Source organism: Oncorhynchus nerka, linkage group LG16 (genome assembly GCF_034236695.1).
Source record: "Oncorhynchus nerka isolate Pitt River linkage group LG16, Oner_Uvic_2.0, whole genome shotgun sequence".
NCBI lineage: Eukaryota > Metazoa > Chordata > Actinopteri > Salmoniformes > Salmonidae > Oncorhynchus > Oncorhynchus nerka.
Window position 1 is genome coordinate 7053744 of NC_088411.1, and position 15668 is coordinate 7069411.

The 15668-nt window shown below is 43.7% G+C and overlaps 1 protein-coding gene across 5 annotated transcripts in view; it reads right to left on the minus strand.

Annotated features, from left to right (window-relative positions):
* The window catches only part of ablim1b (actin binding LIM protein 1b), a 94430-nt gene that overhangs the window by 46869 nt on the left and 31893 nt on the right, over positions 1–15668 (minus strand). For all 5 annotated transcript variants that reach the window (XR_010459287.1, XR_010459286.1, XM_029684455.2 and 2 more), the window contains exons 3-4: positions 13651–13834; positions 13429–13538 (exon numbers count right to left, since the gene is read on the minus strand). Coding sequence is in view for 3 of the 5 variants with exons in the window: in XM_029684455.2 (XP_029540315.1) it covers positions 13429–13538; positions 13651–13834 (294 nt within the window). In the remaining 2 variants the exon portion in view is untranslated. The remainder of the gene's footprint in view (positions 1–13428; positions 13539–13650; positions 13835–15668) is intronic.

Below are 15668 nucleotides of genomic sequence, written 5' to 3' on the forward strand. Positions count from 1 at the left end.
AGCTAATAGAAAACCTCATTCATTTGTCCAAGGGCACAAAGTGATTTATGTTTTCAATATAACATTCAATACATGAGGTTCCAGGTTTTTTTACCCATAAAATACTGATTATATTAATACATGAAGGTAATTGTAACGATGTCTGCTGACAGTCGTCAAGCAAGTTCAGGGACTGAGTGTTAATAAATGAATGCAACATAATACAAAACACGAAAAATAACGCCTGAGGAAGGAATCGAAATGTAATCAGGGAAGTGATGGAGTCCAAGTGAGTCTGATGACACGCAGGTGCGCGTAATGATGGTGACAGGTGTGTGTCCTAATGAGCAGCTTGGTGACCTTGAGGTCGGAGAGGAAGCACACGTGACAGTAATAACAACATAGAAGAAACATCCCTTTTCCAGGACCTTCTCTTTCACAGATAATTAATAAAAATCTAAATAACTTCACAAATCTTTATTGTAAAGGGTTTAAACACATTTTCCCATGCTTGTTAAATGAACCATAAACAATTAATGAACATGCACCTGTGGAACGGTCGTTAAGACACTAACAGCTTACAGACGGTGTGACAGGTTAAAGGACATATTCATAGCCTGTTATACATTGAAAAGTATTAGTAAGTTCATAGTATGTGAGGATCTTAAAACATCTAAGGTTAAAATATGCATTCAGTATTAGTTGATAGAGATGGATAACATTCATATAATTGTGTTAAAGTTCAAATCTGTCAAAGGGTACGAATTGTGAGAGTAATGTGTAAACGTTATATTGATTACTTTATTTTGTGGTGCCTAAAAGTGTTAATCTGTGATCTACGAAATGCTTTTAATCTATGAGCCGGAGATCGATTGCTCTGGTCTCCACCCATATTCCTGGGGAAATTCGTGGTCTTTTTCTCATTGAACTAAATGTTGACTTGAGAATACAACACCGTATCACTCTCGTGATTATTTCTCCCCTGTTTTCAGGTACTTTATTGATGATAAAAAATAGTAATTTAAATGTTATAACTAGCGAACATGTCAAGAGTGTTTAAGGTGTGTTTTAGTAACGTCTTGAGGAAGTTAGAGTTAAGTTTGAAGAGAGTAATATTAGCCCTGCTCGGTTGAAGTGAAGGATAGCATCGTACTGAGAGTAGCTGCCATTTTATGTCGATTGTGAATGAACGTGCGTGTTGTTAATAAGATATTTTGCTGTGTTATTTGTATAATGGGTTTTCTGTTATGTAATGTGTTACTTTTGTGAAATGTTTGAACTAAATGTTGACTTGAGAATACAACACCGTATCACTCTCGTGATTATTTCTCCCCTGTTTTCAGGGGCGTAACAACGGTAGGCAATTAAGGTCACAGTTATGAAGACTTATAATACTAAAGAGGCCTTTCCACTGACTGAAAAACACCAAAAGAAAGATGCCCAGGGTCCCTGCTCATCTGCGTGAACGTGCCTTAGGCATGCTGCAAGGAGGCATGAGGACTGCAGATGTGGCCAGGGCAGACAAGACAGAGCTACAGGGAGACAGGATGGACAGCTGATCGTCCTCGCAGTGGCAGACCACGTGTAACAACACCTGCACAGGATCGTTACATCTGAACATCACATCTGTGGGGCAGGTACAGGAGTGCAACAACAACTGCCCATGTTACACCAGAAATGCGCAATCCCTCCATCAGTGGTCAGACTGTCCGCAATAGACAGAGAGGCTGGACTAAGGGTTTGTAGGCCTGTTGTAAGACAGGTCCTCACCAGACATCACCGGCAACAACGTCACCCATGGGCACAAACCCACAGTCGCTGGACCAGACAGGACTGGCAAAAAGTGCTCTTTGCTGATGAGTCGTGGTTTTGTCTCACCAGGGGTGATGGTCGGATTCGCGTTTATCGTTGAAGGAATGAGTGTTACACCGAGGCCTGTACTCTGGAGCAGGATAGATTTGGAGGTGGATGGTCTGGGGCGATGTGTCACATTCATTGGATGATTGTCAGTGCAGGCAATCTTGTTGTCAGTGCAGGCAATCTCAACGCTGCGCGTTACAGGGGAGACATCCTCCTCCCCCATGTAGTACCCTTCCTGGAGGCTCATCCTGACATGCCACCTGCCATACTGCTCGTTCTGTGTGTGATTTCCTGCAAGACAGGAATGTCAGTGTACTGCCATGGCCAACGAAGAGCTCGGATCTCAATCCCATTGAGCACGTTTGGGACCTGTTGGATCAGAGGGTGAGGGCTAGGACCATTCCCCTCAGAAATGTCCGGGAACTTGCAGGTGCCTTGGTGGAAGAGTAGAGTAACATCTCACAGCAAGTGGAACATCTGGTGCAATCCATGAGAAGGAGATGCACTGCAGTGTTTAATGCAACTGGTGGCCACACAAGATAGACTGTTACTTCTGATTTTGACCCCCCCCCTCCTTTGTTCAGGGACACATTATTCCATTTCTGTTAGTTACATGTCTGTGGAACTTGTTCAGTTTATGTCTCAGTTGTTAAATCTCGCTATGTTCATACAAATATTTACACATGTTAAGTTTGCTGAAAATAAACGCAGTTGACAGTGAGAGGACCTTTCTTTTTGGCTGAGTTTAGAAGCATAAGCATTTCGCTACACTCGCAATAACATCTGATAACCATGTGTATGTGACCAATAGAATTTGATTTGATCTCTCGTGACCACAAGGGAGAGATGTATATTTTTTTGAAAAGAGATGCTTGTCAGCTAATCTAACAGCTAATTCCTTAGGATGGCAGCCATGTTTATATTTGACAAGCACACATACGGTGTGCTAAAGTAGAAACAACAACATTATATACAGAAACTATAATGATAATGTAATAAGGCACTTACTTTGATAAGAATGCACCCATATGCAAAGTTATTGATAGTAAGGAAAACAACAATGAAGGCAATGCGGGCACCAGATGGAAAATGTGCCAGGGGGAAAAAGTTCTGCATACTTGATCTGGGGAAACACTGGGGAAGTGCTTGAGCTCTAGTCAAAGAGAGAAGTTTGTCCAGCTCAGTAAAGCTCAGTATAAAAATAAATTGTGCGTAATAGTGAAATGGGCTACTTCTATGTGAATTAATGAGGAGGAGGAACACACCTCAATTCAAACTGTTATTAAAAAATAATTTGAAATTGACTAGTTGAAATATAGCCTATTTGATAATTAGCAGGCAGAATGCCTTGGTTTGAGGGCAGTGTGGGTTAAATGTCCTGTTGTGTAACAATCACATTTTGGAACAGTGAATGCATTCTGCCATCACATACATAAAAAACTCACGCTGGGGCGACCGATAGAGATATTTGGAACTCACACATGTAAAGGTTAAACATTCACAAGGCTGCGGGGCCAGACGGATTACCAGGACGCATACTCAAAGCATGCACTGACCAGCTGGCAAGTGTTTTCATTGATATATTCAAACTCTCCCTGACCCAGTCTGTAATACCTACATTTCAAGCAGACCAACATAGTCCCTGTGCCCATGTGCTAGACAGAGTGACTAAGGTAGTGTAGTAATAACAAAGATTTAAAGACTAAAAGTGGTGAAAATAGTAGCCTACAGTAAGGAAAAACTCCAGGTAAAATACACTTTATCTCGTCCTTGTCCTATATTCTAATCTGACTTTGGTGTAGGTCACGTTGTTCTTCACACTACCATTTCTGGTAAATGCACACTATTTCAAATAAAATATATGTTTATTTTTCACATGATACAGTAGGTGTAAAAGGTACAGTGAAATGGTTATTTGCATATTTGCATAGTAGCAATATCAAAATTAGAAAGTGTCCAGATACAAATATTTTATAATAAATAGATGATGCTTACCCAGACACACTTGTCTAAATTGATTGGTCATGTGAAAGAAATGTTATAACCACCCCCCAGCCACATCTATCGAAGTGGATGGGTCACTATTGTCTAGACATGTTCATGAAATTGTATATGAGATGGCTGTAATCCCCCCAGATACACCTGGCTAACTTGATGGGTCATGTGGAAGAGAGGATATAGCCACCCCACAGCCACATCTAGCTAAGTGAATGGGTCTCTACAGAAGCTGTAAATGGCACAGTGAAATGCTATATGAGATGGCTGTAATCCCCCCAGATACACCTGGTTAACTTGATGGGTCATGTGGAAGAGAGGATATAGCCACCCCACAGCCACATCTTGCTAAGTGAATGGGTCTCTACAGAAGCTGTAAATGGCACAGTGAAATGCTATATGAGATGGCTGTAATCCCCCCAGATACACCTGGCTAACTTGATGGGTCATGCGGAAGAGAGGATATAGCCACCCCACAGCCACATCTTGCTAAGTGAATGGGTGTCTACAGAAGATGTAAATGGCACAGTGAAATGGTTACTTGCATATTTAGATTGTAGCAATAGCAAAAATAGAAAGCGTTAATAACAAGAACAAAAAGTGTCAATGCCAGTAGAGAAAGAACAAAATAATATACCATATGTACAAGATTTTTTAATTTTTTAATTTCACCTTTATTTAACCAGGAAGACAAGTTGAGAACAAGTTCGCATTTACAATTGCGACCTGGCCAAGATAAAGCAAAGCAGTTCGACACATACAACAACACAGAGTTACACATGGAGTAAAACAAACATACAGTCAATAATACAATAGAAAAATAAGTCTATATGCAATGTGAGCAAATGAGGTGAGATAAGGGAGGTAAAGCCAAAAAAAGGCCATGGTGGCGAAATAAATACAATATAGAAAGTAAAACACTGGAATGGTAGATTTGCTGTGGAAGAATGTGCAAAGTAGAATTCGAAATAATGGGGTGCAAAGGAGCAAAATAAATCAATAAATACAATAGGGGAAGAGGCAGATGTTTGGGCTAAATTATAGATGGGCTATATACAGGTGCAGTAATCTGTGAACTGCTCTGACAGCTGGTGCTTAAAGCTAGGGAGGGAGATAAGTGTTTCCAGTTTCAGAGATTTTTGTAGTTTGTTCCAGTCATTGGCAGCAGAGAACTGGAAGGAGAGATGGCCGAAGGAGGAATTGATTTTGGGGGTGACCAGAGAGATATACCTGCTGGAGCACGTGATACAGGTGGGTGCTGCTGTGGTGACCAGCGAGCTGAGATAAGGGGGAACTTTACCTAGCAGGGTCTTGTAGATGACCTGGAGCCAGTGGGTTTAGCTACGAGTATGAAGCGAGGGCCAGCCGATGAGAGCGTACAGGTCGCAGTGGTGGGTAGAATATGGGGCTTTGGTGACAAAACGGATGGCACTGTGATATATTATATCTAATTTATGGAGAATTAGAGGATATTTTGTAGATGACGTCGCCGAAGTCGAGGATCGGTAGGATGGTCAGTTTTACGAGGGTATGTTTGGCAGCATGAGTGAAGGATGCTTTGCTACGAAATAGGAAGCCAATTCTAGATTTAACTTTGGATTGGAGATGTTTGATGTGAGTCTGGAAGAAGAGTTTACAGTCTAACCAGAGACCTAGGTATTTGTAGTTGTCCACATATTCTAAGTCAGAACTGTCCAATTAGCAATTTAGCAATTTCTTCTTAGCTAGCTACATAGCCGTCTTTGTATCAAAGATAATTGCGTAATAATCGTATTTCGTCATCCTAACATAGCCTACACTGCTATCTGCCCAGCAGCTAGCCAGCTAGCTAACGTCCACCGTCTACCGTATAGCAGCACTGTAGTAACTATTACCCTCAACTGAACGACTTGATTAGTGTAGTGTTAGCTAGCTACATAGTTGTCTTTGCTGTCTTCGTATCCAAGATAATTGTGTAGTTTAGAGTGTGTAGTTTTAGAGTGATTATCTTAATTTACCGAGGTTAGCTAGCCAGCTATTTGTCGTCCTTAACGTAGGAGACACTGCTAGCTAGCCAACAGCTAGCCAACGTCTACCGAATAGAACTTAACAACCCGGTCGCATTCCGCCTCGCTCCACAGGTAGTATCACATTTTCATTTCATTTCATTACAGTACAATGGTTTGATTTGTTTGATCGTAGCTAGCTACATAGCTAGCTATATAGCCGTCTCTGTATCAAAGATAATTGTGTAGTCTAGAGCGATTTTCTAGGTTACCTAGCCAGCTATTGTCGTTCTTTTAACGCAACGTAACGTAATCAACACTGCTAGCTAGCCAGCTAGCCCCCGAATCAACAACGCAGCCACTGCCAGCTAGCCTACAAAGTCAACAACGCAGCCACTGCCAGCTAGCCTACTTCAGCAGTACTGTATCATTTTTAATCATTTTAGTCAATAAGATTCTTGCTACGTAAGCTCAGCTTTCTGAACATTCGAGACGTGTAGTCCACTTGTCATTCCAATCTCCTTTGCATTAGCGTAGCCTCTTCTGTAGCCTGTCAACTATGTGTCTGTCTATCCCTGTTCTCTCCTCTCTGCACAGACCATACAAACGCTCCACACCGCGTGGCCGTGGCCACCCTAATCTGGTGGTCCCAGCGCGCACGACCCACGTGGAGTTCCAGGTCTCCGGTAGCTTCTGGCCAACAAGGCAGAGTTCATCTCAGCCTATGCCTCCCTCCAGTCCCTCGACTTCTTGGCACTGACGGAAACATGGATCACCACGGATAACACTGCTACTCCTACTGCTCTCTCTTCGTCCGCCCACGTGTTCTCGCACACCCCGAGAGCTTCTGGTCAGCGGGGTGGTGGCACCGGGATCCTCATCTCTCCCAAGTGGTCATTCTCTCTTTCTCCCCTTACCCATCTGTCTATCGCCTCCTTTGAATTCCATGCTGTCACAGTTACCAGCCCTTTCAAGCTTAACATCCTTATCATTTATCGCCCTCCAGGTTCCCTCGGAGAGTTCATCAATGAGCTTGATGCCTTGATAGGCTCCTTTCCTGAGGACAGCTCACCTCTCACAGTTCTGGGCGACTTTAACCTCCCCACGTCTACCTTTGACTCATTCCTCTCTGCCTTCTTCTTTCCACTCCTCTCCTCTTTTGACCTCTCCCTCTCACCTTCCCCCCCCTACTCACAAGGCAGGCAATACGCTCGACCTCATCTTTACTAGATGCTGTTCTTCCACTAACCTCATTGCAACTCCCCTCCAAGTCTCCGACCACTACCTTGTATCCTTTTCCCTCTCGCTCTCATCCAACACTTCCCACACTGCCCCTACTCGGATGGTATCGCGCCGTCCCAACCTTCGCTCTCTCTCCCCCGCTACTCTCTCCTCTTCCATCCTATCATCTCTTCCCTCTGCTCAAACCTTCTCCAACCTATCTCCTGATTCTGCCTCCTCAACCTCCTCTCCTCCCTTTCTGCATCCTTTGACTCTCTATGTCCCCTATCCTCCAGGCCGGCTCGGTCCTCCCTCCCGCTCCGTGGCTCGACGACTCATTGCGAGCTCACAGAACAGGGCTCCGGGAGCCGAGCGGAAATGGAGGAAAACTCGCCTCCCTGCGGACCTGGCATCCTTTCACTCCCTCCTCTCTACATTTTCCTCTTCTGTCGCTGCTGCTAAAGCCACTTTCTACCACTCTAAATTCCAAGCATCTGCCTCTAACCCTAGGAAGCTCTTTGCCACCTTCTCCTCCCTCCTGAATCCTCCTCCCCTCCCCCTCCTCCCTCTCTGCAGATGACTTCGTCAACCATTTTGAAAAGAAGGTCGACGACATCCGATCCTCGTTTGCTAAGTCAAACGACACCGCTGGTTCTGCTCACACTGCCCTACCCTGTGCTCTGACCTCTTTCTCCCCTCTCTCTCCAGATGAAATCTCGCGTCTTGTGACGGCCGACCGCCCAACAACCTGCCCGCTTGACCCTATCCCTCCTCTCTTCTCCAGACCATTTCCGGAGACCTTCTCCCTTACCTCACCTCGCTCATCAACTCATCCCTGACCGCTGGCTACGTCCCTTCCGTCTTCAAGAGAGCGAGAGTTGCACCCTTCTGAAAAAACCTACACTCGATCCCTCCGATGTCAACAACTACAGACCAGTATCCCTTCTTTCTTTTCTCTCCAAAACTCTTGAACGTGCCGTCCCTTGGCCAGCTCTCCCGCTATCTCTCTCAGAATGACCTTCTTGATCCAAATCAGTCAGGTTTCAAGACTAGTCATTCAACTGAGACTGCTCTTCTCTGTATCACGGAGGCGCTCCCGCACTGCTAAAGCTAACTCTCTCTCCTCTGCTCTCATCCTTCTAGACCTATCGGCTGCCTTCGATACTGTGAACCATCAGATCCTCCTCTCCACCCTCTCCGAGTTGGGCATCTCCGGCGCGGCCCACGCTTGATTGCGTCCTACCTGACAGGTCGCTCCTACCAGGTGGCGTGGCGAGAATCCGTCTCCTCACCACGTGCTCTCACCACTGGTGTCCCCCAGGGCTCTGTTCTAGGCCCTCTCCTATTCTCGCTATACACCAAGTCACTTGGCTCTGTCATAACCTCACATGGTCTCTCCTATCATTGCTATGCAGACGACACACAATTAATCTTCTCCTTTCCCCCTTCTGATGACCAGGTGGCGAATCGCATCTCTGCATGTCTGGCAGACATATCAGTGTGGATGACGGATCACCACCTCAAGCTGAACCTCGGCAAGACGGAGCTGCTCTTCCTCCCGGGGAAGGACTGCCCGTTCCATGATCACGGTTGACAACTCCACTGTGTCCTCCTCCCAGAGCGCTAAGAACCTTGGCGTGATCCTGGACAACACCCTGTCGTTCTCAACTAACATCAAGGCGGTGGCCCGTTCCTGTAGGTTCATGCTCTACAACATCCGCAGAGTACGACCCTGCCTCACACAGGAAGCGGCGCAGGTCCTAATCCAGGCACTTGTCATCTCCCGTCTGGATTACTGCAACTCGCTGTTGGCTGGGCTCCCTGCCTGTGCCATTAAACCCCTACAACTCATCCAGAACGCCGCAGCCCGTCTGGTGTTCAACCTTCCCAAGTTCTCTCACGTCACCCCGCTCCTCCGCTCTCTCCACTGGCTTCCAGTTGAAGCTCGCATCCGCTACAAGACCATGGTGCTTGCCTACGGAGCTGTGAGGGGAACGGCACCTCAGTACCTCCAGGCTCTGATCAGGCCCTACACCCAAACAAGGGCACTGCGTTCATCCACCTCTGGCCTGCTCGCCTCCCTACCACTGAGGAAGTACAGTTCCCGCTCAGCCCAGTCAAAACTGTTCGCTGCTCTGGCCCCCAATGGTGGAACAAACTCCCTCACGACGCCAGGACAGCGGAGTCAATCACCACCTTCCGGAGACACCTGAAACCCCACCTCTTTAAGGAATACCTAGGATAGGATAAAGTAATCCTTCTCAACCCCCCCCTTAAAAGATTTAGATGCACTATTGTAAAGTGGCTGCTCCACTGGATGTCATAAGGTGAATGCACCAATTTGTAAGTCGCTCTGGATAAGAGCGTCTGCTAAATGACTTAAATGTAAATGTAATGTAAATGTCCAGAGTAGTGTTGCTGGACAGGCGGGCAGGTGCAGGCAGTGATCGGTTGAAAAGCATGCATTTAGTTTTACTTGTATTTAAGAGCAGTTGGAGGCCACGGAAGGAGAGCTGTATGGCATTGAAGCTCGTCTGGAGGGTTAAAACCTCTCTGGGATATGTGGGACAGTAGCGTCCCACTTGGCCAAAAGCCAGAGAAAATGTAGAGCGCCAAATTCAAATAATTTCCTATAAAATCAAACTTTCATGAAATCACACATGTAAGATACCAAATTAAAGCTACACACGTTGTGAATCCAGCCAACATGTCAGATTTCAAAAAAGCTTTTCGGTGAAAGCAAACGATGCTATTATCTGAGGATAGCACCTCCGTAAACAAAAGTGAGAAAACATATTTCAACCCTGCAGGCGTGATACAAAACACAGAAATAAAAATATAAATCATGCCTTACCTTTGACGAGCTTCTTCTGTTGGCACTCCAATATGTCCCATAAACATCACAAATGGTCCTTTGTCCGATTAATTCCGTCCATATATATCCAAAATGTCCATTTATTTGGCGCGTTTGATCCAGATAAACACCTGTTCCAACTTGCGCAACGTGACTACAAAATATCTCAAACGTTACCTGTAAATTTTGCCAAAACATGCCAAAACTACTTTTGTAATACAACTTTAGGTATTTCTTAAAGTAAGTAATCGATAAAATTGAAGACGGGGTGACGGGGTTTTTTTAATGTGGTTTTTTTTCTCCCACATTAATTTCACATTTCCACAAACTCCAACGTGTTTCCTTTCAAATCGTATAAAAAAGATGCATATCCTTGCTTCAGGTCCTGAGCAATTATATTTGGGTATGTCATTTTAGTCGAAAATTTAAAAAAGGGTCTGATACTTAGAAGTGGGACAACATTCCACAGGACAGAATCAACTGCCTGATCAACCTATGCGAAGGAGATGTGTCATGCTGCATGAGGCAAATGGTGGCCACATCAGATACTGACTGGTTTTCTAATCCATACCCTTACCTTTTTTAAGGTATCTGAACCCAACAAATGCATGTCTGTATTCCCAGTCATCTGAAATCCATAGATTAGGGCCAAATGAATTTGTTTCGAATGACTGATTTCCTTATATGAACTGTAACTCAGTAAAATCTTTGAAATTGTTGCATGTTGCGTTTATCTTTTTGTTCTGTGTAATTACTAATAATTCCTCTTTATTCTGTACTTTCAGAAATCACACACATAAATACACTGAACATCTTTCTTGCCGAAGATTGTGGCCAGCTTTTGTATGCTAGTAACATACTGTTTGAACCTATATGTAATGGTTGTTCATTTAATTGAAGTAGTAGTAGTGGTTGAAGCAAACTAACTAGTTTTACTAGAAGAAAGATAAACGGCAAGAAAAGACTGACAACTGTCATTCCATTATAAATATGCATAACCCATATTTCAATATTCATATAGTAATTGAACAACCAAAACTGCACTCCCACCCTTCAAGTAATCCTCCAGCAGCTCTGTCATGAGGTGCTTTTTGTACTTTCAGTAGGTAATCATCCCACCTATGAGGAAAGGGAGTGGGGAGAATGAGGAAATGGGAGGGGGTAGGTGGGTGAGCTATTGTCAATATAATTGCATATTGGAACTTTATGTCCAATTCTAAAATAAAATAAAAAACTAGTTCAGTAATATTTTCACCTGTAAGATGACTTTGAAGTATGTGGCCATTGAGAAATGAATGCCGATCAGATGGAAAAATATCTTCTTATACCACTTTGTAGTTTTCTCAGCGCATTCCACAAAACTGTTCATCATGTTCACCTTATTCACTACCCCCATTTTGAGGTTACAGTACACAGTCTGCTTTGATCTTTCCCTCTCCCGTCAGGTGGTCGACCTTCCCTGTGGCCGACAGGGTTGCTGTATGGACAATGCAGAGGACATGGACGTCTTGTTTGTCATGCTATTTTACTGACAGCTGTTGACCGTTCTCATTGAACTCCACATCCTCATCTTCCTGCTTCCGAAATACTGGCATCCCCTTCATGTTTGACCGGACTGTGCCACAGGCCACTTTGCAGTTGAAGAGCAGATGCTGGAAGAGTGTGGGACTGTACCGATTGTCCACGTACAAAGTGTGTCCGTTCCTAAGAAGTGGAGCCAGCATGGTCAACACCATAGACCCGGACACACCAAGCCCCTCACAATGTTTGATGTCAGTGATGGACTGGATGTCAATGTAGACTATATTGTCCTAGACAAATCCTGTATTCACGTCGCACATAACAAAGAACTTGACCCCAAACCTGTGCATTTTGGAGGGAATGTACTGAGAGAAAGCTAGCCTACGCTTCCATAACATCAGGGACTCGTCAAATGCATAGGTTTTTGTATGGCACAAAGACCAGACCAAATGCTGATGTCATGCTGGTAAGAACATTGATTTGTATAAAATTGGTCATTTAGGTTGGCAGTAGCATTGTTTACGAAATGTAGGCATCACAGCAGAACTAGGAAGGGAAAAGAGAGTGACAAAGAAGGGAGTTGCAAACATAGGATCTGTGCTCCAGTATTCTCTTATGGTGTTATTTACTATTCAGATGAGAAGGACTGTCACCAGGAAGGTATACATTTCACTAATTGTGGTTGTCACCCATTTAGCGAGCCGCCCCTCACTCTTGGCTCTCTCTTCTCCTGTAGCTCCAAGGCAAATTGATTGGTCTCCTCTAATATGTCTCCCACCAGCTCCTCTGTCAGAAACAGCTTGAAGCACTCTGCCTCAGAGGGAGATGGCAAGGGGCTTTGCACTCCAGACTGATACTCAACAGGGCAGGAGGGGTGAAATGGCTGGTTGCCTTCCAGCTACCGCAGACCTGCCGTACTTCACCCACTGTTGGTCTGCCTCCATCACCACCATAATCTCCAGAATGACCGGGGACTTCATCGGTGGGAAAGGGGTTAAAATTATTATTGTCATATAATCTTACTTAATTGACCATGTATAGCAGGTTGAAATTTGGCCATAGAATCAATGACCAAAAAATATGTATTTTCACGTTTCATTCAGCACCTAAAACGCACCGGATTTTAATGCCTGGAAAATACATATTTTCAAAGTCTGGAAACTACATATTTTTGACGTACGTATAAAGGGGGCTTTTCAACATCCATATAAGACAGATTCTTTTTCAACATAATTTTCCTTACTTGGGTGCATCCATTGTTGTTCCATTTGTCCAGTGAACTATGGACACCTCTCCCACTCTGTCTGGGCAGGGTGACAGGAAGCGGTCTAGGATAGACTAATGTTAGAGAGGTTATACACTCTTAGATAAAAAAAGGTACTAAGTAAGGTTCTTTGGCTTGTCTCATCTATGATGGATCCTGCCTAGAACCCTCTATAAATGGTTCTACCAAAACCCTTTTTATCATCTAAAGGTTCTTCCTAGAACTCTCTTTGAAGGGTTCTTCCTAGAACCATCTATGAATTATTCCACCAGCCTTATTAACCTTTAAAATTAAACTCTTTATGACATTACATAAATCATATGGACTTTCTTTGAGGGCCTAGTTATAGCCTAACACAGTGGTCGGAAACTCCTGGTTTACAAGTCACATTATGCTGGCTTGCAAAGTGATGTGTAATTCCTATTGGAATCCAGCTAGAGTGAAGATATCCAACAATTGGATTTTAAAAATGTTATTTAGGCTTTATTTAACTAGGCAAGTCTGTTAAGAACACATTCTTATTTACAATGACGGAAAGGGAGGGTTGATAAATGAGACAACCTAAATCATGTTAACAGAAACAATCATCCCACGAGAAAAAAAAAACTCACCACAGCCGGATGAAATTTATGACACCTGTGGTAAGGGATACTCAAAAATGATTTGGACACCCCTCACTCACCCACACACACACATGCACATACGGACACACACAGATGCACGCATGCACAAACACCACACACACTTACTGCTGGAGCTGCTGATGTCTTTGGGGGTAGGGGACATAGGGTGGATGCAGTGTTGACAGAGACAGTCTTTCCCATTAAAGGTGACACGATCTCCAGTAGGAAATGGTCGTCTAAGAGTGAGAGAGAGATAGTGAGAGAAGAGATACATCTACAGTATGGGTATGTGCGTGTCTGTGTCTGTGTGTGTATATGCATGTGCATGTGGTAGCACAATGATCTTACTTGCAGATTGTGCAGACGAAACAGGCCGGATGGTACGTCTTGCCGAGAGCAGTGACCACCTCTCCCTCTACAAAGCTCCCACAGCCATTGCAGCATGTGCCATGGAGCCGCTGGTAGTCCAACGTGCACAGGTAGTCCCCGTTCTTCATGAAGAAACCTCCCTGAGCCAAGTCGCACCCGCACACTGAACACACAAACACAACATGTATTCGCTTAGCATACATGCTAAAATTAGAAAAGTTATCTCAGAATCCATCTTCATCAAAATTTAGCCTTCATTTCTTCACAAAATAAAACATTTAATTTCTTCCCACATAAAATGGCTGTAGGTAGCATTATGCTGCAATTAATTAGTAATCTCAGACAAAAAAAATGTCAAAAGACTCCAGCCACCCTAGTCATCGACTGTTCTTTCTGCTATCGCACGGCAAGCGGTACCGGAGCGTCCAAGAGGCTTTTAAACAGCTTCTTCCCCCAACCCAAAAGACTCATGAACAGCTAATCAAATGACTACCCAGACTATTTGGAACCCCCCTCCCCCTTTCCGCTGCTGCTACTCTCTGTTATTATCTATGCATAGTCACTTTAATAACTCTACCCACATGTACATATTACCTCAATTACCCCGACACCGGTGCACCCACACATTGAACTGCCATTGTTATTTACTGCTGCTTTTTAACTATTAGTTATTCATATCTCACACTTTTTTTGTTGGTATTTTCTCAAAACTGCATTGTTGGTTAAGGGCTTGTAAGTAAGCATTTCACTGTAAGGTTGTATTCGGCGCATGAGACAAATAAAATGTGATTTGATTTACACAGTAGCTCCAATTTGAGTAATGGATGATTCCAGAAGTATGTCAGAATATGGCTGCACGATTTGGACAAAATAAAGTTGAAGTCAGAAGTTTACATACACCTTAGCCAAATACATTTAAACTCAGTTTTTCACAATTCCTGACATTTAATCCGGATAAAAATTCCCTGTCTTAGGTCAGTTAGGATCACCACTTTATTTAAGAATGTGCATGGTCTGAATAATAGTGGAAAGAATGATTTATTTCAGCTTTTATTTCTTTCATCACATTCCCAGTGGGTCAGAAGTTTACATACACTCAATTAGTATTTGGTAGCATTGCCTCTAAATTGTTTAACTTGGGTCAAACATTTCAGGTAGCCTTCCACATGCTTCCCACAATAAGTTGGGTGAATGTTGGCCCATTCCTCCGGTCGGAACTGGTGCAACTGAGTCAGGTTTGTAGGCCTCCTTGCTCGCACAAGCTTTTTCAGACATTTTTCCAAAAAGTATGATCTTTGTCCCCATGTGCAGTTGCAAACCGTAGTCTGGCTTTTTTTATGGCAGTTTTGGAGCAGTGGCTTCTTCCTTGCTGAGCGGCCTTTCAGGTTATGTCGATATAGGACTCGTTTTACTGTGGATATAGATAATTTTGTATCTGTTTCCTCCAGCTTCTTCACAAGGTCTTTTGCTGTTGTTCTGGGATTGATTTGCACTTTTCGCACCAAAGTACGTTCATCTCTAGGAGACAGAACGCATCTCCTTCCTGAGCGGTCCCGTGGTGTTAATACTTGCATACTATTGTTTGTACAGATGAACGTGGTACTTTCAGACATTTGACAATTGCTCCCAAGGATGAACCGAACTTGTGGAGGTCTACAATTTTTTTCTCTGAGGTCTTGGCTGATTTCTTTTGATTTTTCCATGATTTCAAGCAAAGAGGCACTGAGTTTGAAGGTAGGCCTTAAAATACATCCACAGGTACACCTCCAAATGACTCAATTGATGTCAATTAGCCTATCAGAAGCTTCTAACGCCATTACATAAATTTCTGGAATTTTCCAAGCTGTTTAAAGGCACAGTCAGCTTAGTGTCCTGTATGTAAAGGTCTGACCCACTGGACTTCTGATCAAATGAATAAGTGAAATAATCGGTCTATAAACAATTGTTGGAAAAATTACTTGTGTCATGCACAAAGTAGATGTCCTAACCGACTTGCC